We start from the raw sequence: 20,531 nt of genomic DNA, 5'->3' as shown, positions 1-20,531 counted from the left end.
GGCAGGATGGGGATGGGGCTCATACCAGGGGCAGGAATAGCCCCCGGCTGGGCACCTCTGGCTGCCCCCTGGTCCCTCCAGCACCCAGGGTGGCAGCGAGGGGGTTCTGGAGACCCAGGCCCGCAGCACCCTGGCTCTCAGGGTGGGATGCAGTTTAGCATCTCAGCAGCCCAGCCTGACCCCCCTCAAACCCAGCCCTGCTCCACTGAGCCCCCCTGGGCCCTGGCTGAGGGGTCCCCATACCCGAAGAGCCCCAGGGAGTGGGGCCAAGCCCCTCAGTAAGCACAGCAGCCACTGCCTGGGGGCCAGAGCCAGGGTGGGGGCTGCAGCTCCAGAGCGGGAGGCACCGTGGGGCTGTGGCACCGTGACACTGTGGGGCCATGACACTGTGGGGCTGTAACATTCTGGGGCCGTGACACCGTGGGGCCGTGACACTGTGGGGCTGTGACATTCTGGGGCTGTGACAGCAAGGGGTTGTGACACCGTGGGGCCATGACACCGAGGGGTTGTGCTGTCCTGGGGCTCATGGTGAGGCAGCACAGCCTGGGCCGGTTCTGGTGCTGGTGTCGGTGTGGTTACTGGTACCAGAGCAGTTCCTGGTTCTGGTGCCGGTGCTGGTGCAGGTGCTGAGGTAGGTGCAGGGGCAGCAGCAGGTGCCGGTGAGAGTATGGTGCCGGAGCAGGTGGCAGTGTTAGTGACGGTGCTGGTGTTGGTACAGATGCTGGTGAAAGCATGGTGCTGGAGCAGGTGCCGGTGTTAGTGCTGGTGCCAGTGCTGGTGTTGGTACAGGTGTCAGTGTTGGTGCCGGAGCAGGTGTCGGTGCAGGTGCCGGTGTGAGTGCCGGTGCTGGTGTTGGTACAGGTGCTGGTGCCGGAGCAGGTGTTGGTGTTAGTGCCAGTGCCGGTGCTGGTGCCGGTGTTAGAGCTGCTGCTGGTGCCGGTGCTGGTGCTGGTCTCGGTGTTAGTGCCGGTGCTGGTGCCGGTGTTAGCGCTGGTGCCGGTGCCGGTGTTAGTGCAGGTGCTGGAGCAGGTGCTGGTGTTAGTGCTGGTGCCGGTGGCGGTGTCGGTGTTAGTACCGGTGCTGGTGCCGGTGTTAGTGCAGGTGCTAGCGCTGGTGCCGGTGTCGGTGGTGGTGCCGGTGTCGGTGCAGGTGCTGGAGCAGGTGCTGGTGTTAGTGCTGGTGCCGGTGGCGGTGCCGGTGTTAGTACCGGTGCTGGTGCCGGTGTTAGTGCAGGTGCTAGCGCTGGTGCTGGTGCCGGTGGTGGTGCCGGTGCCGGTGTCGGTGCAGGTGCCGGGGCAGCGCGGGGCGCGGGCTCTCGCCCCCCCGGGCGGCGCGGGGCGGGCGGTGGGCCGGCACCGCCCCTCCCCCGCGGGATGGCTGCGGGGCCCCGGGGGTTTCCCCGGTAACGGCGGCGATCGGCTCCCGGAGGGTTAACGGGGGCGGCGGAGTGCCCGGGGTCAGACCAGCCCCGCCGAGCCCGGCCGCTGCCGGTGCCAGGGTCTCCGCCCGGTGCCCCCCGCGCTCCCCCCGCGCCGCGGGCGCGGCGCACAAAGGCGGCGGGGCCGGGGCGGCGGTAACGGGGACCGAGTCTCCCCCCGCCGCCTCCGCCCCGCTCCCCCGCACGAGCCGGGTCCCCCCGGAGCGGTAACGGCGGCGGCGGCGCCCCCGGCCCGGCCCCATGGACGCCCCAAGCCGCCGAGGGGTGAGTGCGGGGCGGGGGCTCCGGGGCCGCGGCGTGCGCGGGGCCGGGCGGGGTCCGTGTTCCGCGTGTCCCGCGGCCCCACGGGGCGGGGGGGCGAGGGTCGGGGTCTCCCCGGGTCACCCCGCGTCGTGGCCCACGCACCCGCGCAGCGCCCGGACACGCGGGGGGTGCGGTGGGGTGGGAGTGCGGGGCTGCACCCACCGGGGTGGCGCGGCGGGACCGTGCCGTGGGTGTGGGTGTGCGTGCCGTGACCGCGCACGGGGGTCGGGACCGTGCCGTGGGTGTGGGTGTGCGTGCCGTGACCGCGCACGGGGGTCGGGACCGTGCCGTGGGTGTGGGTGTGCGGGCCGTGACCGCGCACGGGGGTCGGGACCGTGCCGTGGGTGTGGGTGTGCGTGCCGTGACCGCGCACGGGGGTCGCGCCCGTGCCGTGCCCCACGGCGGGTCGGGCCGAGCGGGGGGGCTCAGGGTACCCCGGTACCCACGGCAGGGGCACGGCCAGGGTGGGTGCGTGTGGGCTCGCGTGTGCTCCCCACGCGTGTGCGGGGCTGCCACAGGTGTGTCTCATGTCACGGCTGATGCGGGCGTGGGGGTCCCATCGCTGACGCCCCCCAACCCCGGGCAGGGCTGCGAGCGTGGGGTCTCCCTGTCGGGGGGGGATGCGCACGGGTGAGAGTGAGTGTGCGGTGTGTGTGCGTGTGTTTGCACACGCGTGTGGTGAATGTGCGTGTGTTTGCACACGCGTGTGTGGTGTGTGTGTGTGTTTGCACACGCGTGTGGTGAATGTGCGTGTGTTTGCACACGCGTGTGTGGGGTGTGTGCGTATGTTTTCACACGCGTGTGGTGAATGTCCGTGTGTTTGCACACGTGTGTTTGTGTGTGCACACGTGTGTTTGTGTGTACACACGTGCGCAGGGGCGTGTGCCCGGGGCCGGGGGTAGCAGCACTGCGGCTGCGGCGGGGGGGCTGCCGGGGGAGGGTCCTGCCGGGTCACGACGGGGATTTATGGCTGCGGCAGGGCTCGCAGGCAGGCGAGGCCACCTGCCCGTCCCCGCCCGGCGCCCCCAGCCCCCGTTCCCCGGGCAGATGCTCCTCGCTGGCTGCTCCTCGTTAATCCAACGGCGCAGGGCGATGCCGGCCGGGAGCATCTGCCCCTCCCCTGCTGCCGCTGCCGCGTCCCCTGCCCAGACGCGTCGGACAGGCACCCTGGGCACCGCCTCGGGGTCCCCTCCCTGCGCCAGGCCCCGGTGACGGCCGGTGTCCCCTCTGCCTGTCCCGGTACCCTGGCTCTCGGCAGCGCTTTGCTGGGGGACCCCCAAGACCGGAGGGCGAGGTCAGGCAGCACCGTGCAGTGAGGGGGTCGAGCCGAGCGGCACCTGGGGGTCCCGCGGTGGTCCCGCTAACGCGCAGCCCTGGCTCATTGCAGGCCGGGATTTGAGGCGGGGGCCCGGCGCCCGCGCCATGGGGAACTCGGTGAGCCGGCCCAGCTGCCTGGGCGAGAAGAGCCGGCGGCCGGAGGAGCTCCTGCGGGAGCCGGGGCTGGACGCGGGGCAGCCATCCGCCGGAGGCGCCGCGGAGGCCTGGCCGGGGCTGCTGGAGAAGGCGGCGGTGCCGGTGGAGAATGGCTGGAGCCCGGGGCCCGGTGTCGCCCGCAGCCGGCCGGGCAGCCCGGTGCTGAGGCGCAGCCAGTCCGAGGTGGCCGTGCAGAACGGGGGTGCGGCCGCGCTGCGGGGGCAGGGGGGCGGCGCGGCCTGGACCCCCCCCCGGGCCGGCGCTGCCCGCAGCACCTGGTCCTGGAAGCCTGTCACCACCCGGGAGGTGACCGAGGTGACGGAGGTGACCGAGACCATCGTGACCGAGATCGTGGAGGTGACCGAGTACCCGGCGGGTGACAAGGGCGGCGAGCCCGTGGTCACCCGCACGGTCACCGTGCTGACGGAGTGCGTGGGGGAGCTCGCTGCTGCTGGACACACGGACGCCACCGAGGTGACTGACGGACAGAGAGCCTTGCTGGGAGGCCGCTGTGCCAAGCCCCGTGCCACAGGGCTGCCCTCCAGCGTGGTTTTCTCCGCAGCGAGTCCTGACCTTGGGCTGGTGTGGAGTCGCTGTCTGTGCCCCGCTGGTGTGGGCTGGGCCGCTGGCACCGCTGGTGCTGGGCACCCAGCCTGGTGCTGTAGGACAGGAGCTCCCTTCCCTCAGCTCTGACTGGAGGGGGCCATGGGTCTGGAGGGATCCAAACGGCGCCAGGCGTGCAGCCCCTGCTTTGGGGAGCCCTGTGAAGGCTGCCAGGGAGGACCCCATGGGCTGGACAGGGCCTTGGTGTCACCGGTGTCACCTCGGGGAGAGGGCGTGGTGTGGGGGCTGCTGCCCAGCCCCATGGCTGCCCTGCACCTGCCCACACGGGCGGCTCAGCCACCTCTCCCCACAGGTGTCCTCACGGGCTGTGCCCGTCCCGGAGGAGGCAGCGGAGAGGGGCCAGGAGACGCTGGAGCGGCTGCTGGCCTGGGTGGTCGACATGGAGGAGCTGGTGAGCAACCAGAAGCCGCCGTCGGCGGAGGCCAAGGTGGTGAAGGCGCAGCTGGAGGAGCAGAAGGTCAGCAGGGCCAGCCGGCGTGTCCCGCCCACGCCTGCCCGTGCAGGATTAGGGGGCCGGGGCTCCTGCCCAGGGGCGGGAGGGGTGCACAGGAGTGCTCAGCGCGGTGTCCCCTGTCCCTGCAGCTCCCTGGGCTCCAGCCCAGGGCTGTGCCAGGGTGGGAGGGGGGCACAGGAGTGCCCAGCGCGGTGTCCCCCGTCCCTGCAGCTCCCTTGGGTTCCAGCCCAGGGCTGTGCTGGGGTGGGAGGGCTGCACAGGTGTTCCCAGCGCGGTGTCCCCCGTCCCTGCAGCTCCTGAAGCGCCTGCTGGAGGAGCGGAGGCCGCGTGTGGAGCTCGTCCTGCAGGACAGACTGACGGCACAGGGCTCGGGCACGGCGGCGCCCGAGGGCAGCGCCGGCCTCTTCAGCCTCGGGGAGAGGTGGGACAAGCTGATGCAGGAGGCTGAGGCCAGGTGGGTCAGGGGACAGGCCCTCATCGCTGGGCTGGCATCCCCGTCCTGCTGGCGCAGGCTCTGCCCTCTGGTGTCCCCCACATGGAGTCTCTGTGACACCCTGAGGTCCCTGTGCTCTGCCCCACTGGCGCTGGGGCCACCACAGTGGAGGGACCATCCTTGTCACATGTGCTGGGGCTGCACGGACAGTCTGTCACACAGCCCTTCCCCCTGGCCCCTCTCTGGGGACACTGGCCCCTCTCTGGGGACACTGGCCTTGCTGTGTCCCTCGTTTCAGGGCAGCACGGGGCGTGGGCACCCTGGTGAGGGGGAGAGGGAGCTTTGCTGGCCCGGGGACTGTCACTGCCCACCTCACCGGCCCTCCTGGTGCAGGTATGGCTGCCTGGAGCGGATCCTGCCGGCGGCCCAGGGCTTCCAGAAGGCTGTAGACGCCTTCCAGGAGTGGCTGGGTGCCACAGAGAGGCAGCTGGCCCAGCTCTGGCGTGCTGATGGCTGTGTGGGCCGCGTGCAGGATGCCCACCAGCAGACCCAGGTGGGCACAGGTTGGGCGTGGGGTGGGCATGGGGTGGACACGGGCACCTGTGTCATCGCTGGTCACTGCTACAGGCCCTCTGTGAGGAGATCCGCGGGCGGCTGGGGGAGCTGGATGGTGCCCTGGAGAGTGGGCAGCGCGTCCTGGAGCTGGTGACAGGCGAGTGGCAATGGCAGCTGGGAGGGGTGGCCACAGGGACTCGGGATGGGATGAGCACAGACAGAGGCAGCCCAGGCCAGCAAGGGGTCCCTGGGGCACTGGGGGTCTTTGGGGCGTGCTGCTCCCCACCAGGAGCCGTGGCGTGGTCTGAGGGGGCAGGCAGCACCTCAGAGGGGACAGGGCAGAGCCTGTGGGGCAGAGCTGGGGTGGGACAGGGCTCAGTGGCAAGGTGGGTCTTGCTGGCAGAGGGATGAGAGGCCAGAGCTGGGTCTGGAAGCAGGAGAAGCGGGGGTAGGAGAGGGGAAAGGTCCGCACAGAGTGGTTGCCAGGTGGCTGGAAGCTGTCGGTGCGGCCAGTTCCGTGTCCAGGGATGCCAGTGCGGTGGCACTGATGGCGCTGTCACGCTGCCGCAGGGGAGGAGGCCCAGCTGACGCAGGAGAAGATGGAGTCACTGAGGATGCGGTACCTCATTGTGGGCCAGAGCAGCGCTGACACCGCTCACCGGCTGGGGCAGACCCTGGAGGCCTCGTCTCGCCTGGGCACGGCCCCTGAGGACCTGGCGCTGTGGCTGAGCCGCATGGAGAAGGAGCTGGGCGAGCAGGAGAGCCAGCAGGATGGCCAGGAGCCCGCAGTCACTGCCAGTGACAGGGAGAAGGTGTGGGACACTGGGCTCCCCGAGCCCCTCACCATTCCCAGCGTCGGTCCCGGTGCATTCACGCCCTCCCTGGCTGACGTCCGTCCCCCTGCTGCAGTTTGAGCAGGTCTTGGAGTCCCAGCTCAGCCGTGTGGCCGGGCTGGGTGAGCGGCTGGAGGAGATCGGCCGCGTGCAGCTGGATGCTGAGGCTCTCCGCTCGCAGCTCTCCGAGCAGAAGGTGGGTCTGCAGCAGCGCCCAGGTGTCCCGGGCGCACTGGCCTGGCACCCCCATCTCCGCCAGGAGCTGGCACCCACCTGTGGCTCCATTCCAGCTGCTCTCCGCCGAGATCCTGCACTGCCGGGGCCTGGTTGAGCGTCTGCTGGGGTTCTCGGAGCCGCTGCTGCGCTGCTGCCCCGAGCCCCTGCAGCAGCGCCTTCAGGTGAGCTGCGAGGGTGCCAGGGGACATTGCCAGCACCCAGGGATGGCCGTGCCCTGTGTGGTGACTCCCTGTCCCCGCAGCCGTCGGTGCAGGCGCTGCGGGAGCGCACGGAGCAGCTGTCCCTGCGCAGCGGCGCCTGTGCCGTGCAGCTGGAGCACGCCCAGTCCCTGCTCACCCAGTTCTCCGAGGCCCTCGAGGAGCTGCTGCCCTGGCTGGAGGAGACGCAGGCCCTGGGGGTGCAGCTCTCCCCCAACGCCATCAGCTACGAGGCCTTCAAGGAGCAGCAGGCGCTGCTGCAGGTGTGGGCAGGGCAGGGGCAAAAGTGACTCGCTCGGCCACCCCACAGGTGGGAGCGGTGACGGGATGGGGGTGGCACTGCCATGGGGACCGTCGGGCTGGGGACACCCAGCAAAGAGGAGCCCTCTGGGAGCAGCGCCGGGCGCAGCAGCACATCCCTGCGGGGTGAACCCCACGGGGCACATCCCACCCCAATGCGCCCCCGCGGCTCTTCCCCGCTGCCAGAGCCTGCGGGAGGCCATCGCCGAGCACCGGCCGCTGGTGGGGAAGCTGCAGCGCGTGTCGGCGCAGCTGCTGGAGCTGAGCCCGGAGCAGGGAGCCCCGTTCCAGCGGCGCTGGCAGGAGCTGGAGGAGCAGTACGGCCGCATCCGCGAGAGCGTGCGCCAGGCGGCGGCTCTGCTGGAGGATGCCCTGCCGCGGTACAGCCAGGTATGCCCACCGCTGCCCTGCGGGGGCGCGTCCCCGGGGCCGTGCCCTCGAGTCACCGCGCCGCTCCGCAGCTGTCGGAGCGCATGGACCTGCTGCTGGAGTGCCTGGAGCGGCTGCAGAGCCGGCTGCAGAGCCAGCCCCCCGTCCGCGGCGACGCGGCCCACCTGAGGGAGCAGATCCGGGAGAACAGCCTGGCCCTGGGCGAGCTGGAGAAGCTCGGGGTGGCCCTGGAGGGGATCCGAGCGCAGGGCGAGGAGCTGCTGGCCACCGTGCAGGCGGTCAGCTCCGATGCTGCGGACAGAGGTACCGGCACGGAGGGGTGGGCGCGGCACGGCCGGCAGGAGATCCGTGTCCCTGTCAGGGCCGTGTGTGGGTGCCGGGGCCCCCACAGCACCCCGATCCCCGGCCCGCTGTGCCCCGCAGGGATCCAGGAGCGCACGGCGCAGCTGCTCTCGCAGTGGGACTGCCTGCGCGGCCGCTGCCAGGAGCGGGAGCGGTGGCTCCGGGAGCTGCTGGCACTGGCCGAGCGCTTCTGGCATGGCCTGTCTGAGCTGGCCGTGGCGCTCAGCGACACCCAGCAGCTCGTGCTGGGGCTGGAGGAGGCCGGTGGTGAGCCCGAGGCCATCCGCACGCAGCTGCGCACCATGCAGGTACGGCTGGGCGGGGGCCTGGTGGGCAGTGCTATGGCGTGGGCAGCCCCTGTGTGGGCAGCCCCTGTGTGGGCAGTGCCCTGGTGTGGGCAGTGCCATGGCATGGGCAGCCCCTGGTGTGGGCAGCCCCTGGTGTGGGCAGTGCCATGGGCAGCCCCGGGTGTGTGCAGTGCCCTGGGCAGTCCCTGGTGTGGGCAGAGCCCTGGGCAGCCCCTGGTGTGGGCAGTGCCCTGGTGTGGGCAGTGCCATGGGCAGCCCCAGGTGTGTGCAGTGCCCTGGGCAGCCCCAGGTGTGGGCAGAGCCCTGGGCAGCCCCTGGTGTGGGCAGTGCCCTGGTGTGGGCAGTGCCATGGGCAGCCCCGGGTGTGTGCAGTGCCATGGGCAGCCCCAGGTGTGGGCAGTGCCATGGGCAGCCCCAGGTGTGGGCAGTGCCATGGGCATCCCCCGGGTGTGTGCAGTGCCATGGGCAGCCCCAGGTGCGGGCAGCCCCTGTGTGGGCAGAGCCCTGGGCATCCCCCGGTGCGGGCAGCCCCCGTGTGGGCAGCCCTGAGCCCCGTGCCCCGCCCAGGCCCTGCGGGAGGAGATCGACGCGCTGCAGGGTGAGCTGGACACGCTGGGCAGCCTGGGCGTGGAGCTGATGGCCTCCTGCGGGGACCCCGACAAGCCCGATGTCACCAAGAGCCTGGACGATGTGAGTGTCCTTGGGGCGGGGTTCAGGGAGGGACAAATCCTGGGGGCGTGGGGATGCTGCTTGTGGGGTGGCATGTCCCCGATGCCCAGCAGTGCCACTGACCCCGCACCCCAGACCCCCCCAGCAGTGCCACTGACCCCCCCACACACAGTTCCTGTGCCCCGGCACTCCCGTGGTGTGCCTGGATGTCCGTGTGGTGCCACCCTTGTGCCCCGGCCACCTCCCTGGCACTAGTGACCCCTACACCCTGTACGCCTGGGGCACCACTGACCCCCATGCCCTGTCCACCTTATCCCCCTGTACCCTGGCCCCACTGTGGCACCAATGTCCCCTGTGCCCTGTCCACCCTGTCCCCACGTCCTGTCCCCCTGTACCCTGGCCCCACTGTGGCACCAATGTCCCCTGTGCCCCGTCCACCCTGTCCCCCTGTGCCCCGGCCCCTCTGTGGCACCATTGACTCCCATGCCCTGTCCACCTTGTCCCCCTGTCCCCCGGCCCTGCAGTGCCACCACTGTCCCCTGTGCCCTGTCCACACTGTCCCCCATGTCCTGTCCACTCGTGCCCCAGCCAAGCTGTGGCACCACTGTCCCCCTGTGTCCTGGCCCCACTGTGGCACCATTGACCCCCATGCCCTGTCCACCCTGTCCCCCTGTGTCCTGGCCCTGCTGTGGCACCACTGACCCCTGTGCCCTGTCCACGCTGTCCCCCACATCCCCCTGTGCCCTGTCCCTGCGTTGGCACCACTGACCCCTGTGCCTGGCACAGCTCTACTCCTCCTGGCACAGCCTGAGCCGGGTGTGGACGGAGCGGAACGGGCGCCTCGAGGAGCAGCTCCAGGCCGCCCTCAGCTACCAGGACACCATGCAGGTGGGGATGGGCAGATGCCCCGTGGAGGGGGCAGTGCCACCCTCCTGTCCCCACTCAGGGGCGTGGGGGCCGTGGGGCCAGCACGGGCCCCCCAACCCCGCGTGTGGCCTGTCCGCAGCGGCTGCTGGAGTGGCTGGAGGCGGCCGAGCTGCGCATCGCCGAGGAGTTCCTGGTGGGCGGCGACCTGGACATGGTGCAGCAGCAGCTGGCGGAGCTCAAGGTGCCGAGATGTTCCGTGCCGGGCCGTGCTGGGCTGTGCCAAACTGTGCTGTGCCATGCCAAAATGTGCTGTGCCATGCTGGGCCGTGCTGGGCTGTGCCAAACTGTGCTGTGCCATGCCAAAATGTGCTGTGCCATGCTGGGCCATGCTGCGCTGTGCCATACGGTGCTGTGCCGTGCTGTGCCATGCTGGGCCGTGCTGGGCTGTGCCATACGGTGCTGTGCCATGCTGGGCCGTGCCATGCTGGGCTGTGCCACACTGTGCTGTGCCATGCCGGGCCGTGCTGGGCTGTGCCATGCTGGGCTGTGCCAAACTGTGCTGTGCCATGCCAAAATGTGCTGTGCCATGCTGGGCCGTGCTGGGCTGTGCCAAACTGTGCTGTGCCATGCCAAAATGTGCTGTGCCATGCTGGGCCGTGCTGGGCTGTGCCAAACTGTGCTGTGCCATGCCAAAATGTGCTGTGCCATGCTGGGCCGTGCTGGGCTGTGCCATACGGTGCTGTGCCGTGCTGTGCCATGCTGGGCCGTGCTGGGCTGTGCCACGCTGGGCTGTGCCAAACTGTGCTGTGCCACGCCTGGCTGCGCTGTGCTGTGCCAAACTGTGCTGTGCCATGCTGGGCCGTGCTGTGCCAGGCCATGCTGTGCCACCCCGGGCTGTGCTGTGCCACAGCAAATCGTTCTGTGCCGCACCAGGCTGTGCTAGGCCATGCCTGGCCATGCTGCGCCATGCCAAACCGTGCTGTGCCATGCCATGCCATACCATGCTGCGCCATGCCAAACCATGCTGTGCCATGCCATGCCATACCATGCTGTGCCGCACCAAACCATGCTGTGCCATGCTGGGCCATGCTGGGCCATGCTGTGCCGCACCAAACTGTGCCGCACCACGCTGGGCTGTGCCGTGCCATGCCAAACCGTGCTGTGCCACGCCGGGCCGTGCTGTACTGCACCAAACCATGCTGTGCTGTGCCATGCCAAACCGTGCTGTGCCAAGCCTGGCCATGCTGTGCCGTGCCAAACCATGCTGTGCCACACCATGCCCACATCCCTGGGGCTGGCAGGGGCAGGGAGGGCAGCGGGTGCTCCAGGCAGAGGTGGCATGGATTGGGATGGCACGTTGGACAGTGCCCGTGCCCCGGTGCGCTGGGTGGCCAAGTCCTGCCTGGGGTGGCCAGGCCCTGTCCCCCACGAGCCCCTGAGGTGGCTGGGCACCCCCAGAGGAGCAGCTCAGGGCCCAGGTGCCTGTGCTGCGCCATGCAGTGCCATGGGGCCGGGCACTGTCACCAAGCGGTGCCACCTGCCAGGAGTTCAAGCGGGAGCTGTACCAGTGCAAGGTGGACGTGGAGAGCCTGCGGCACCAGGGGGGCACAGGGCAGGGGGACCCCCCGGCCACGCTCTGCGACTTCCGCCAGCGCTGGGACCACCTGGAGGAGGAGATCGTCAGCAGACAGGTGGGCAGGGGGCACGGGGGGCACGGGGGGCACAGGGCAGGGCTGGCAGGACAGGGGCTGCCATGAATGTGCTGGGTGGGCACATCCTGTGGGCACTGGGGGGCACGGGGCTGGGTCAGCGTGGGGGGCTGCAAGTGGGCACTGGGTGGGCACTGAGTGGGTGTCCAGGGCCGGGTGGGCACTGGGTGGGCACTGAGTGGGTGTCCAGGGCTATGTGGGCACTGAGTGGGTGTCCAGGGCTGGGTGGGCACTGGGTGGGCACTGGGTGGGTGTCCAGGGCTGTGTGGGCACTGGGTGGGCACTGAATGGGTGTTCAGGGCTGTGTGGGCACTGGGGGTTGCTGGGTGGGTGCTCAGAGCCAGGTGGGCACTGGGTGGGTGCTGGGTGGGCACTGGATGAGTGCCAGGGCTGTTTGGGCACTGGGTGGGTGCCAGGGCTATGTGGGTACTGGCTGAGTGCCCAGGGCCATGTGGGCATGGGGTAGGTGGCCAGGGCCAGGTGGGCACTGGGTGGGCACTGGGTGGGTGCCCAGGGCTGTGTGGGCACTGGGTGGGCACTGTCTGAGTGCTGGCTGCTCTGTGGGCACTGTGCGTGTGCTGGGTGCCCTGTGGGCACTGGGTGGGCACTGTGTGTGTGCTGGGTGCCCTGTGGGCACTGGGCGGCACTGTGTGTGTGCCAGCTGCTCTGTGGGCACTGTGTGTGTGCTGGGTGCCCTGTGGGCACTGTGTGTGTGCTGGGTGCTCTGTGGGCACTGTGTATGTGCCGGGTGCCCTGTGGGCACTGGGTGGGCACTGTGCTTGTGCCGGGTGCCCTGTGGGCAGCCAGGGCCTAACCCTAACCCTGCCCTTCCCTCCCCCCGACTCCGCGGTTCCCTCCCGCAGCACCAGCTGGAGGCGGCGCTGCTGGGGCTGGGGCAGTTCCAGACCCAGCTGGCCGAGCTGCTGCAGTGGCTGAGCCGCACCGGGGAGCAGCTGCGCGGCCCCGCGCCCCTGCGGCCCGACCTGCAGAGCTGCGAGATCGAGCTGGCCAAGCACAAGGTGAGGGTGCGCCGGGGCTGGGGGACACACGCGGCCACAGCCATCGTCAGACTGCCGGCTCCTGTGGGGGTCCTGGGGCTCCTGGATGTGGTGGAACCCCTGGGTGGGTGTCCCGGTCATGGTGACGCCCCAGGGTGGGTGTACTGGCTTTAATGGCACCCCCAGGCTGGGGGTCCTGGCCATGGTGGTACCCCAGGGTGGGTGTCCTGGTCAGGGTGGGTGTCCTAGTCATGGTAGCATCCCCAGGCTGGGTGTCCTGGCCATGGTGGCACCCTCAGGGTGAGGGTCCTGGTTGGAGTGGGTGTCCTGGCCGTGGTGGCACCCTGGGCTGGGTGTCCTGGTCATGGTGGGTGTCCTGGCTATGGTGACACCCTGGGCTGGGTGTCCTGGCTGTGATGACACCCTGGGCTGGGTATCCTGGGGATCCTGGCCGTGGTGGCACCCTGGGCTGGGTGTCCTGGTCATGGTGGGTGTCCTGGCTATGGTGACACCCTGGGCTGGGTGTCCTGGCCGTGGTGGCACCCTGGGCTGGGTGTCCTGGCTGTGGTGGCACCCTGGGCTGGGTGTTCTGGCCCCAGGGCGCTGCCTGGCCCCCCCTCGGGTGCAGCAGCAGCAGCAGGGCCGGGCAGGCTGCAGCATGGGACGCGTCCCCTCCCTCGGTGACAGCACGGGAGGAATGAGCTGTCCCAGTGCCGGCCCCGTGCCACAGCCCCGTGCCCGGGCACGCTCCTGACGTGCCTGACGCGGGCGAGGCTGCGAGGGCCGGGCTGTCCCTGCTCTGGGGGGGCCGTGCAAGGGGTGCCTGTCCCCTCTGCCCCTGTCCCCTCTGCCCCATCCCCTCTTCCCCTGTCCCCACTGCCCCTGTCCCCTCTGCCCCATCCCCTCTGCCCCATCCCCTCTGCCCCATCCCCTCTTCCCCTGTCCCCTCTGCCCCTGTCCCCTCTGCCCCATCCCCTCTGCCCCCATCCCCTCTTCCCCTATCCCCTCTGCCCCATCCCCTCTGCCCCGTCCCCTCTGCCCCATCCCCTCTTCCCCTATCCCCTCTGCCCCATCCCCTCTGCCCCCATCCCCTCTGCCCCCATCCCCTCTGCCCCCGTCCCCTCTGCCCCATCCCCTCTGCCCCCGTCCCCTCTGCCCCTGTCCCCTCTGCCCCGTCCCCTCTGCCCCAGTCCCCTCTGCCCCAGTCCCCTCTGCCCCAGTCCCCTCTGCCCCGTCCCCTCTGCCCCGTCTCCTCTGCCCCTGTCCCGCTGCCACAAATCAGCAAATCCTTTGCCTCGGCCCTGCCCACACCCTGGCACCAGCCTGGAGGCACCCATGGGTGCCATCCTTGCCCAGCATGGCACTGTCAGTCCCCAGGGCTGTGGTGGCAGAGGAGCTGGGGACAGCAGAACTGTCTTGGGGAGAGGGGCTTTAGGAATGGGGCTGTGGGTGTCCCTGTCAGGTTTAGGGGCTTTAGGAATGCAGGGTGTGGGTGTCCCTGCCGGGTTTAGGGGCTTTAGGGGCTTTAGGAATGCAGGGTGTGGGTGTCCCTGCCGGGTTTAGGGGCTTTAGGAATGCAGGGTGTGGCTGTCCCTGCCGGGTTTAGGGGCTTTAGGGGCTTTAGGAATGCAGGGTGTGGGTGTCCCTGCCAGGTTTAGGGGCTTTAGGAATGGAGGGTTTGGCTGTCCCTGCCGGGTTTAGGGGCTTTAGGGGCTTTAGGAATGCAGGGTGTGGCTGTCCCTGCTGGGTTTAGGGGCTTTAGGAATGGAGGGTTTGGCTGTCCCTGCCGGGTTTAGGGGCTTTAGGAATGCAGGGTGTGGGTGTCCCTGCTGGGTTTAGGGGCTTTAGGAATGCAGGGTGTGGGTGTCCCTGCCAGGGACAGGGGCTTTAGGAATGCAGGGTGTGGGTGTCCCTGCCAGGGACAGGGGCTTTAGGAATGTGGGTGTGGGTGTCCCTGCCAGGGACAGGGGCTTTAGGAATGGGGGTGTGGGTGTCCCTGCCAGGGACAGGGGCTTTAGGAATGGGGGTGTGGCTGTCCCTGCCAGGGACAGGGGCTTTAGGAATGCAGGGTGTGGGTGTCCCTGCCAGGGACAGGGGCTTTAGGAATGTGGGTGTGGGTGTCCCTGCCAGGGACAGGGGCTTTAGGAATGGGGGTGTGGCTGTCCCTGCCAGGGACAGGGGCTTTAGGAATGCAGGGTGTGGCTGTCCCTGCCAGGTTTAGGGGCTTTAGGAATGTGGGTGTGGGTGTCCCTGCTGGGTTTAGGGGCTTTAGGAATGCAGGGTGTGGCTGTCCCTGCCAGGGACAGGGGCTTTAGGAATGCAGGGTGTGGGTGTCCCTGCTGGGTTTAGGGGCTTTAGGAATGCAGGGTGTGGGTGTCCCTGCTGGGTTTAGGGGCTTTAGGAATGGGGGTGTGGCTGTCCCTGCTGGGTTTAGGGGCTTTAGGAATGGGGGTGTGGGTGTCCCTGCTGGGTTTAGGGGCTTTAGGAATGCAGGGTGTGGCTGTCCCTGCCAGGGACAGGGGCTTTAGGGGCTTTAGGAGTGGGGGTGTCCTGTCCCTGCCCCAGCCGTGACCCCGCCGCCCCCTGCCCAGGTGCTGCGCACCGACGTGATGTCCCACGCCCGCACGGTGCAGTCGGTGACCGAGGCCGGGCAGGGGCTGCTGCTCTCCAGCCTGGGCGAGAGCGTGGAGGGGCTGCAGCGCAGCCTGCAGCAGCTGGAGCAGCACTGGGAGCTGGTGCGCAGCGAGACCGAGAGCCGGCAGCTGGAGCTGGAGAACAACCTCAGCCAGGTACGGCCGCGGCGCCCCGCGTTGGGCGCCAAAATATTGGGATTAAATACCAATAGAGCCGGATGGAACATGCCTGGGCTCGTCTGGCCCTTGCTGCTTGACCAAGGGTGGCAGCTGTGGTGGTTTCACCTCAGAGACGCCTTTGGCTAAGCTGGATGCTGCAGCTGGGCGCTTGGGACAAGTCCAGGCAGGCAGGAGCTCAGGTTTACCTCTGGCGGAAAGGCTTTAGGCGAGGTGAAGGAAAAAGGAGTCGGGTTCTGCTGGAGGGTTTCAGTCCAGAGCTTTATTCCTGGCACACAGGCCTCTGAATGCAGCAACAGCTCCAACAGAACTCCCTGACCCCGTGGTTGCTGTTCCTTGTAACCCCAGGGAGAGGGGCAGGGAAGGGGTAGGGATCCCACCAACCAGGTAAGGGGGGGGAAGTCTCAGGGGACAAATGACACCTGGATGGCCCAATGCCCCCCAGGGCTGAGAGGCATCTTTTGAACTTCGCCAATCACACACAATGGCCTTTCTGGACTGCCAGGATTGACGGGCAGCACTCAGCAGGGGCAAGGGAGGGGAAGGGAGAGGTGATTGGCACACCTGGGGAAGGAGCCGGGATGACTGAGACAGGCTATGGCATCACACTGCAACCGGCCGGCGCTGAGCCCCGCCTCGCCCCCAGGTGCAGGACATCACGCTGGAGATCACCGAGCTGCTGCAGTGGCTGGAGCAGGTGGAGCTGCAGCTCTTCTGCTCCAAGCCGGCCTGGGGCCACCCGGATGCCACCAAAGAGAAGCTGAACGCGCACCTGGTGAGAGCCAGCGCCAGCCCGGTTCTGCTGCAGGACCGGCCCCTGCGGTCTGTTGGTCTCTTGGGGGGATGTGTGAGCCAGGTCCACCCTTCTCCACTCTGCTGGGCCAGGATCCTTCTCTGCTGCCTCCTCTCCCCAGCCAGGCAGAGCCTGGTACCCCTCCCTCAGCTGCTCCAGCTCAGAGCAGGAGCCATCCTTGTCCTTGTCCCTTTCTCTGAACCTGTTCCTGTCCCCATCCACATCCCTGTCTTCATCCCCTCTTCCTGTTCACTGTGGCTGTCTACCTTGAACTCATCCTCTGTTCCCATCCCTGTCCTCTGTCTGCTTTACCTGATCCATCCACATCCCCATCACCATTCCCAACCCCATTCCCTACTCTTCCTTGTCCCCTGCCCCATTCCCATCCCTGTTCCCATTCCCATCCCCATCCCCATCCTTGTTCTCAGCCCCATTCCCATCCCTGTTCCCATCCTCATCCCTGTACCCATCACCCTGCCTGCCCCATTCTCATCCCCACCCCTGTTCCCATCCCCATCCCTGTCCCCTGTCTGCTTTACTCGACCCCTCCACATTCCCATCCCTGTCCCCAGCCCTGTTCCCATCCCCATCCCTGTACCCGTCACCCTGCCTGCCCCATCCACATCCCTGTTCCCATTCCCATCCCTGGTCCTATCCCCATTCCCGTTCCCAGTCCCGTTCCCATCCCCGTCCCCATCCCCGTTCCCATCCCCACTCCCATACCTGTTCCCAGCCCCATCCCTGTACCCATCAGCCTGCCTGCCCCATTCTCATCCCCACCCCTGTTCCCATCCCCATCCCCATCCCCATTGCCATCCCCATTCCCAGCCCCATTCCCATCCCCATCCCTATCCCTGTCCCCTGTCTGCTTTACCTGATCCCTCCACATCTCCATCCCTGTCCCCATTCCTTTTCCCATCCCTGTCCCCATCCCTGTTCCCAGGCCCGTTCCCAGCCCCCATCCCTGTCCCCATCTGTTTTACCTGACCCTTCTACATCCCCATCCCTGTTCCCATCCCCATCCCTGTCCCCTTCGCATTCCCAGCCCCGTCCCTGTTCCCATCCCTGCTCCCATCCCCATTCCTATCCCCATCCCTGTCCCCTGTCTGCTTTACCTGATCCCTCCACGTTCCCATCCCCATCCCCGTGCCCATCCCCATGCCCATCCCCATCCCTGTACCTGTCACCCTGCCTGCCCCATCCCCGTTCCCATCCCCATCCCTGTCGCTATCCCCGTTCCCATCCCATTCCCTATCCCCATCCCCGTGCCCATCCCCATCCCTGTACCCGTCACCCTGCCTGCCCCATCCCCGTTCCGCTCTGTGTCCCCTCCTCCGCCTGCCCGCTGCCCCTCTGCTGACGCCGCTGTCCCGGTGCTGACGCCGCTGTCCCGGCAGGAGCTGTGCCGGGAGCTGGAGGCGCGGGCCGGTTCCTACCGGGGGCTGCGGGAGCGGCTGCAGCGGCTGCTGGACTCGTGCCGCGCCGGCCGGCCCTGCAGCACCGAGCACAGCCTGCGCCTGCTGGAGCAGAAGTGGGAGAGCGTCCAGGCCGAGGCCCAGGAGAGGAAGGTGTGCGGGGGGCTCTGGGGGGCTCTAACCCTCGGGGGGCTCCCCCTGACCAGAGTGGGTCAGGAGCAGGGCAGCCCATGCCCACCGGTGCCCGCCGTGCCTGCAGGAGCGCCTGGCCGAGGGGCTGACGGTCAGCACCGAGTTCCACGGCTCGGCGCAGGAGCTGCTGCGCTGGGTGGCCCACGCCGAGGAGCTGCTGGGGTCCCCCGCGCCCCCCAGCTTCGTCCTGGACACCGTCACCGCGCAGATCCAGGAGCACAAGGCAAGAGCAACACCCTTGGGGCCGGTTTGTGGGGCTGGGGTCTGCCCCAGGGGTGCCTGGGGCGAGTGGCACGTGTGTCCCTGTGGCACCACGATCCAGGAGCACAAGGGAAGAGCAACACCCTCGGGGCCCATTTGTGGGGCTGGGGTCTGCCCAAGGGGTGCCCGGGGCGAGTGACACGTGTGTCCCTCTCACAAAGGACACAAAATGAACGATGCTCACACTCTGAAATGTCCGAGGCAAGAAAGGATGCGTGTGTTTCCCTGACCTTGATATTTACAGAATTCCAAAAGCGAACATGGATTGGAGGATGGAATTGCCACACTGGTCAAACCAACAGCCTGTCAATTCTCCCCTCCTCCAGAAAAGAATGCAAAACAATAATTATTTACGTGAAAAGCACGTGAGAAACTCCATTACAAAAATGTAAAGATCAGAAGGCTTAGAAGAACTTTAGAAGAACAGGGTGCCATGTTCCCACCGCAGCAGAACGAGCGAGCTCTGTTGGAATTTACCAACATTGCAGGCAGGACCTGCCTTGGCTGGTCTGGCCCTTGGTGCTGAACCTAATAGGGGCAGCTGTGGTGTTTCACCCCAGGGACACTTTTGGCCAGCTGGGTGTGTGGTGTTTCACCCCACAGACACTTTTGGCTGGCTGGGTGTGTGGTGTTTCACCCCACAGACACTTTGGGCTGGCTGGGTGTGTGGTGTTTCACCCCACAGACACTTTGGGCTGGCTGGGTGTGTGGTGTTTCACCCCACGGACACTTTTGCCTGCCTGGGTGTGTGGTGTTTCACCCCACAGACACTTTTGCCTGGCTGGGTGTGTGGTGTTTCACCCCAGGGACACTTCTGGCCGGCTGGGTGTGTGGTGTTTCACCCCACAGACACTTTGGGCTGCCTGGGTGTGTGGTGTTTCACCCCAGGGACACTTCTGGCTGCCTGGGTGCTGCAGCTGGGCACTGCAGACAAGTCCAGGCCTGCAGGAGCTCCTGTGCTGCTGGGATGGAGCTTCCCCCCATAACAGGGGCTGCTCCTGGGGTTTCCCTCTGCCAGAGAAGCTTTAAGGGGATGGTGAAGGAAAGGAGTCGGTTCTGAGGGAGGGTTTGGATCCAGAGCTTTATTCTGGCCCTCAGGCCTCTGAATGCAGCACCAGCTCCAACAGAACTCCCTGAGCCCGTGGTTGCTGCTCCTTTGAACCCCGGGGAGAGGGGCAGGGAAGGGGCAGGGAGGCACCAAGCAGGGACAGGAGGGGAGGGACAAAGGGACAAAGGACACCTGGATGGCCCAGTGCCCCCCAGGGGTAGAGGGCATCCTTTGAATCTGCCAATCCCTTCTGGAATGCCAGGACTGACAGACAGTGCTGGGAGGGGCAAGGAGAGGTGCCTGACACTCACCTGGCAGGGAATTATCAGGGGAGGCACCCAGGTTCAGGGCTAAACCCTGAAATCAGACCGCAATGCTCTGTGCCCCATCCCAGCCCGTCCCTGGTGCTGCTCCACGTCCCCTCCTGGCACGGGCTGTGTCTGGGGGGCTCCTCACCCACCCAGGACCCTCCACCCTGAGCTGCCCCCTCCCCGCAGGCCCTGGTGAAGGAGGCGAACGCGCACGGGGAGAAGCTGGGCGGCCTGGAGGCCGTGGCCGCGCGCCTGAAGGATTTCAGTCGGAAGCAGGACGGGGCCGTCATCCAGAACCTGGTGCTGGCAGCCCGGGAGAGGCTGGGCAAGGTCCTGCAGCGGGCAGCAGAGAGGGGAGCCATGCTGGAGGAGGCCCGAAAGCGCAGCAAGCAGGTACCAGGACACAGCCCGGGCTGGGGAGGGGGCTCTGCCCCTTGGCTGGCTTTGGACATGCACCTGGAGGGACAGGACAAGGGGGATGGCTTCCCACTGCCGAAGGGCAGGGATGGATGGGATGTGGGGAAGAAATTCTGCCCTGTGAGGGGGGTTTCCTGGGGAAGCTGTGTCTGCCCCATCCTCGGACGTGTCCAAGGCCGGGTTGGATGGGGCTTGGAGCAGCCTGGGCTGGTGGAAGGTGTCCCTGCCCATGGCAGGGGCTGGAACTGGATGGGCTTTGAGGTCCTTCTAACCAAAACCATCCTGGGAATGTTGATTCCATGTCATGGGTCCTGCTGGGAGCTGGCCCAGGAAGGGGCCCCACAGCTCTGGTGCTGTCACTGTGCTGTCCTGGCCCAGGAAGGGACCCTGTGGCTTTGGTGCTGTCACTGTGCTGTCCTGGCCCATGAATTTCTTCCCATGATCTTGGGAGGAAATCCTTCCCTGTGAGGGGGGTTTCCTGGGGAAGCTGTGTCTGCCCCATCCTCGGACGTGTCCAAGGCCAGGTTGGATGGGGCTTGGAGCAGCCTGGGCCGTTGGAAAGTGCCCTGGCCATAGTAGTAGGGTGGAACTGGATGGGTTTGAGTTCCCTCCAACCTAAACCATCCCGGGAATGTTGATTCCATGTCATGGGTCCTGCTGGGAGCTGGGCCAGGAAGGGACCCCGTGGCTCCGGTGCTGTCACTGTCCTGGTCCATGGTTTGCCCCGTGGTGGTGGCCAGGCTGTGTCACTCCCTTGTGTGGCTCCATCTCTCCTGTTTGGGTGGCCCCAGATCCGCTTTGCCCCTGGGTCCCCCCTGAGCCCCCTCAGCCCCTCAGCCCCTGAGCCCCCTGCAGCCCCCTTTGCCCCCTGCAACTCCCTGAGCCCTCTCAGCCCCCTGCAGCCCCCTGAGCCCCCTCAGCCCCCTGCAGCCCCCTCAGCCCCCCTGCAGCCCCCTGAGCCACCTCAGCCCCTGCAACCCCCTCAACCCCTCAGCTCCCTGCAGCCCCCTGAGCCCCCCCCTGAGCCCCCTCAGCCCCTCAGCCCCCTCAGCCCCCTGATCCCCTGCAGCCCCCTGAGCCACCTCAGCCCCTGCAGCCCCCTCAGCCCCCTCAGCCCCCTCAGCCCCCTCAGCCCCCTGAGCCCCTGCAGCCCC

At 67.8% G+C, this 20,531-nt stretch overlaps 2 protein-coding genes across 2 annotated transcripts in view; both read left to right on the top strand.

The window, feature by feature from the left end:
- PLEC (plectin) overlaps nt 1-20,531 on the top strand; it is a 108,636-nt gene that overhangs the window by 69,084 nt on the left and 19,021 nt on the right. Inside the window, exons 38-58 of the mRNA XM_066571308.1 lie at nt 4,131-4,295; nt 4,586-4,746; nt 5,119-5,278; nt 5,353-5,437; nt 5,851-6,092; nt 6,190-6,309; nt 6,404-6,511; nt 6,592-6,810; nt 7,034-7,237; nt 7,309-7,540; nt 7,661-7,887; nt 8,455-8,577; nt 9,343-9,444; nt 9,563-9,664; nt 10,968-11,114; nt 11,996-12,151; nt 14,722-14,919; nt 15,587-15,715; nt 17,131-17,301; nt 17,408-17,563; nt 19,147-19,353. Coding sequence (XP_066427405.1) covers nt 4,131-4,295; nt 4,586-4,746; nt 5,119-5,278; nt 5,353-5,437; nt 5,851-6,092; nt 6,190-6,309; nt 6,404-6,511; nt 6,592-6,810; nt 7,034-7,237; nt 7,309-7,540; nt 7,661-7,887; nt 8,455-8,577; nt 9,343-9,444; nt 9,563-9,664; nt 10,968-11,114; nt 11,996-12,151; nt 14,722-14,919; nt 15,587-15,715; nt 17,131-17,301; nt 17,408-17,563; nt 19,147-19,353 — 3,414 coding nt within the window. The remainder of the gene's footprint in view (nt 1-4,130; nt 4,296-4,585; nt 4,747-5,118; nt 5,279-5,352; nt 5,438-5,850; nt 6,093-6,189; nt 6,310-6,403; nt 6,512-6,591; nt 6,811-7,033; nt 7,238-7,308; nt 7,541-7,660; nt 7,888-8,454; nt 8,578-9,342; nt 9,445-9,562; nt 9,665-10,967; nt 11,115-11,995; nt 12,152-14,721; nt 14,920-15,586; nt 15,716-17,130; nt 17,302-17,407; nt 17,564-19,146; nt 19,354-20,531) is intronic.
- Nucleotides 2,039-4,031, top strand: LOC136570933 (uncharacterized). Its single transcript, XM_066571355.1, has one exon. The coding sequence runs from the start codon at nt 3,164-3,166 to the stop codon at nt 3,905-3,907; it is 744 nt and encodes a 247-aa protein (XP_066427452.1). The 5' UTR covers nt 2,039-3,163; the 3' UTR covers nt 3,908-4,031.

This window comes from Molothrus aeneus, unplaced genomic scaffold (assembly GCF_037042795.1).
Source record: "Molothrus aeneus isolate 106 unplaced genomic scaffold, BPBGC_Maene_1.0 scaffold_43, whole genome shotgun sequence".
Taxonomy (NCBI): Eukaryota; Metazoa; Chordata; class Aves; order Passeriformes; family Icteridae; genus Molothrus; species Molothrus aeneus.
Note: the sequence above shows the minus strand (reverse complement) of the source record. Positions and strands in the feature narration are given on the sequence as shown.

What these genes read in the sequence shown, in the direction of transcription:
- LOC136570933 (XM_066571355.1), top strand. Translation starts at nt 3,164, where the DNA reads ATGGGGAACTCGGTGAGCCGGCCCAGCTGCCTGGGCGAGAAGAGCCGG.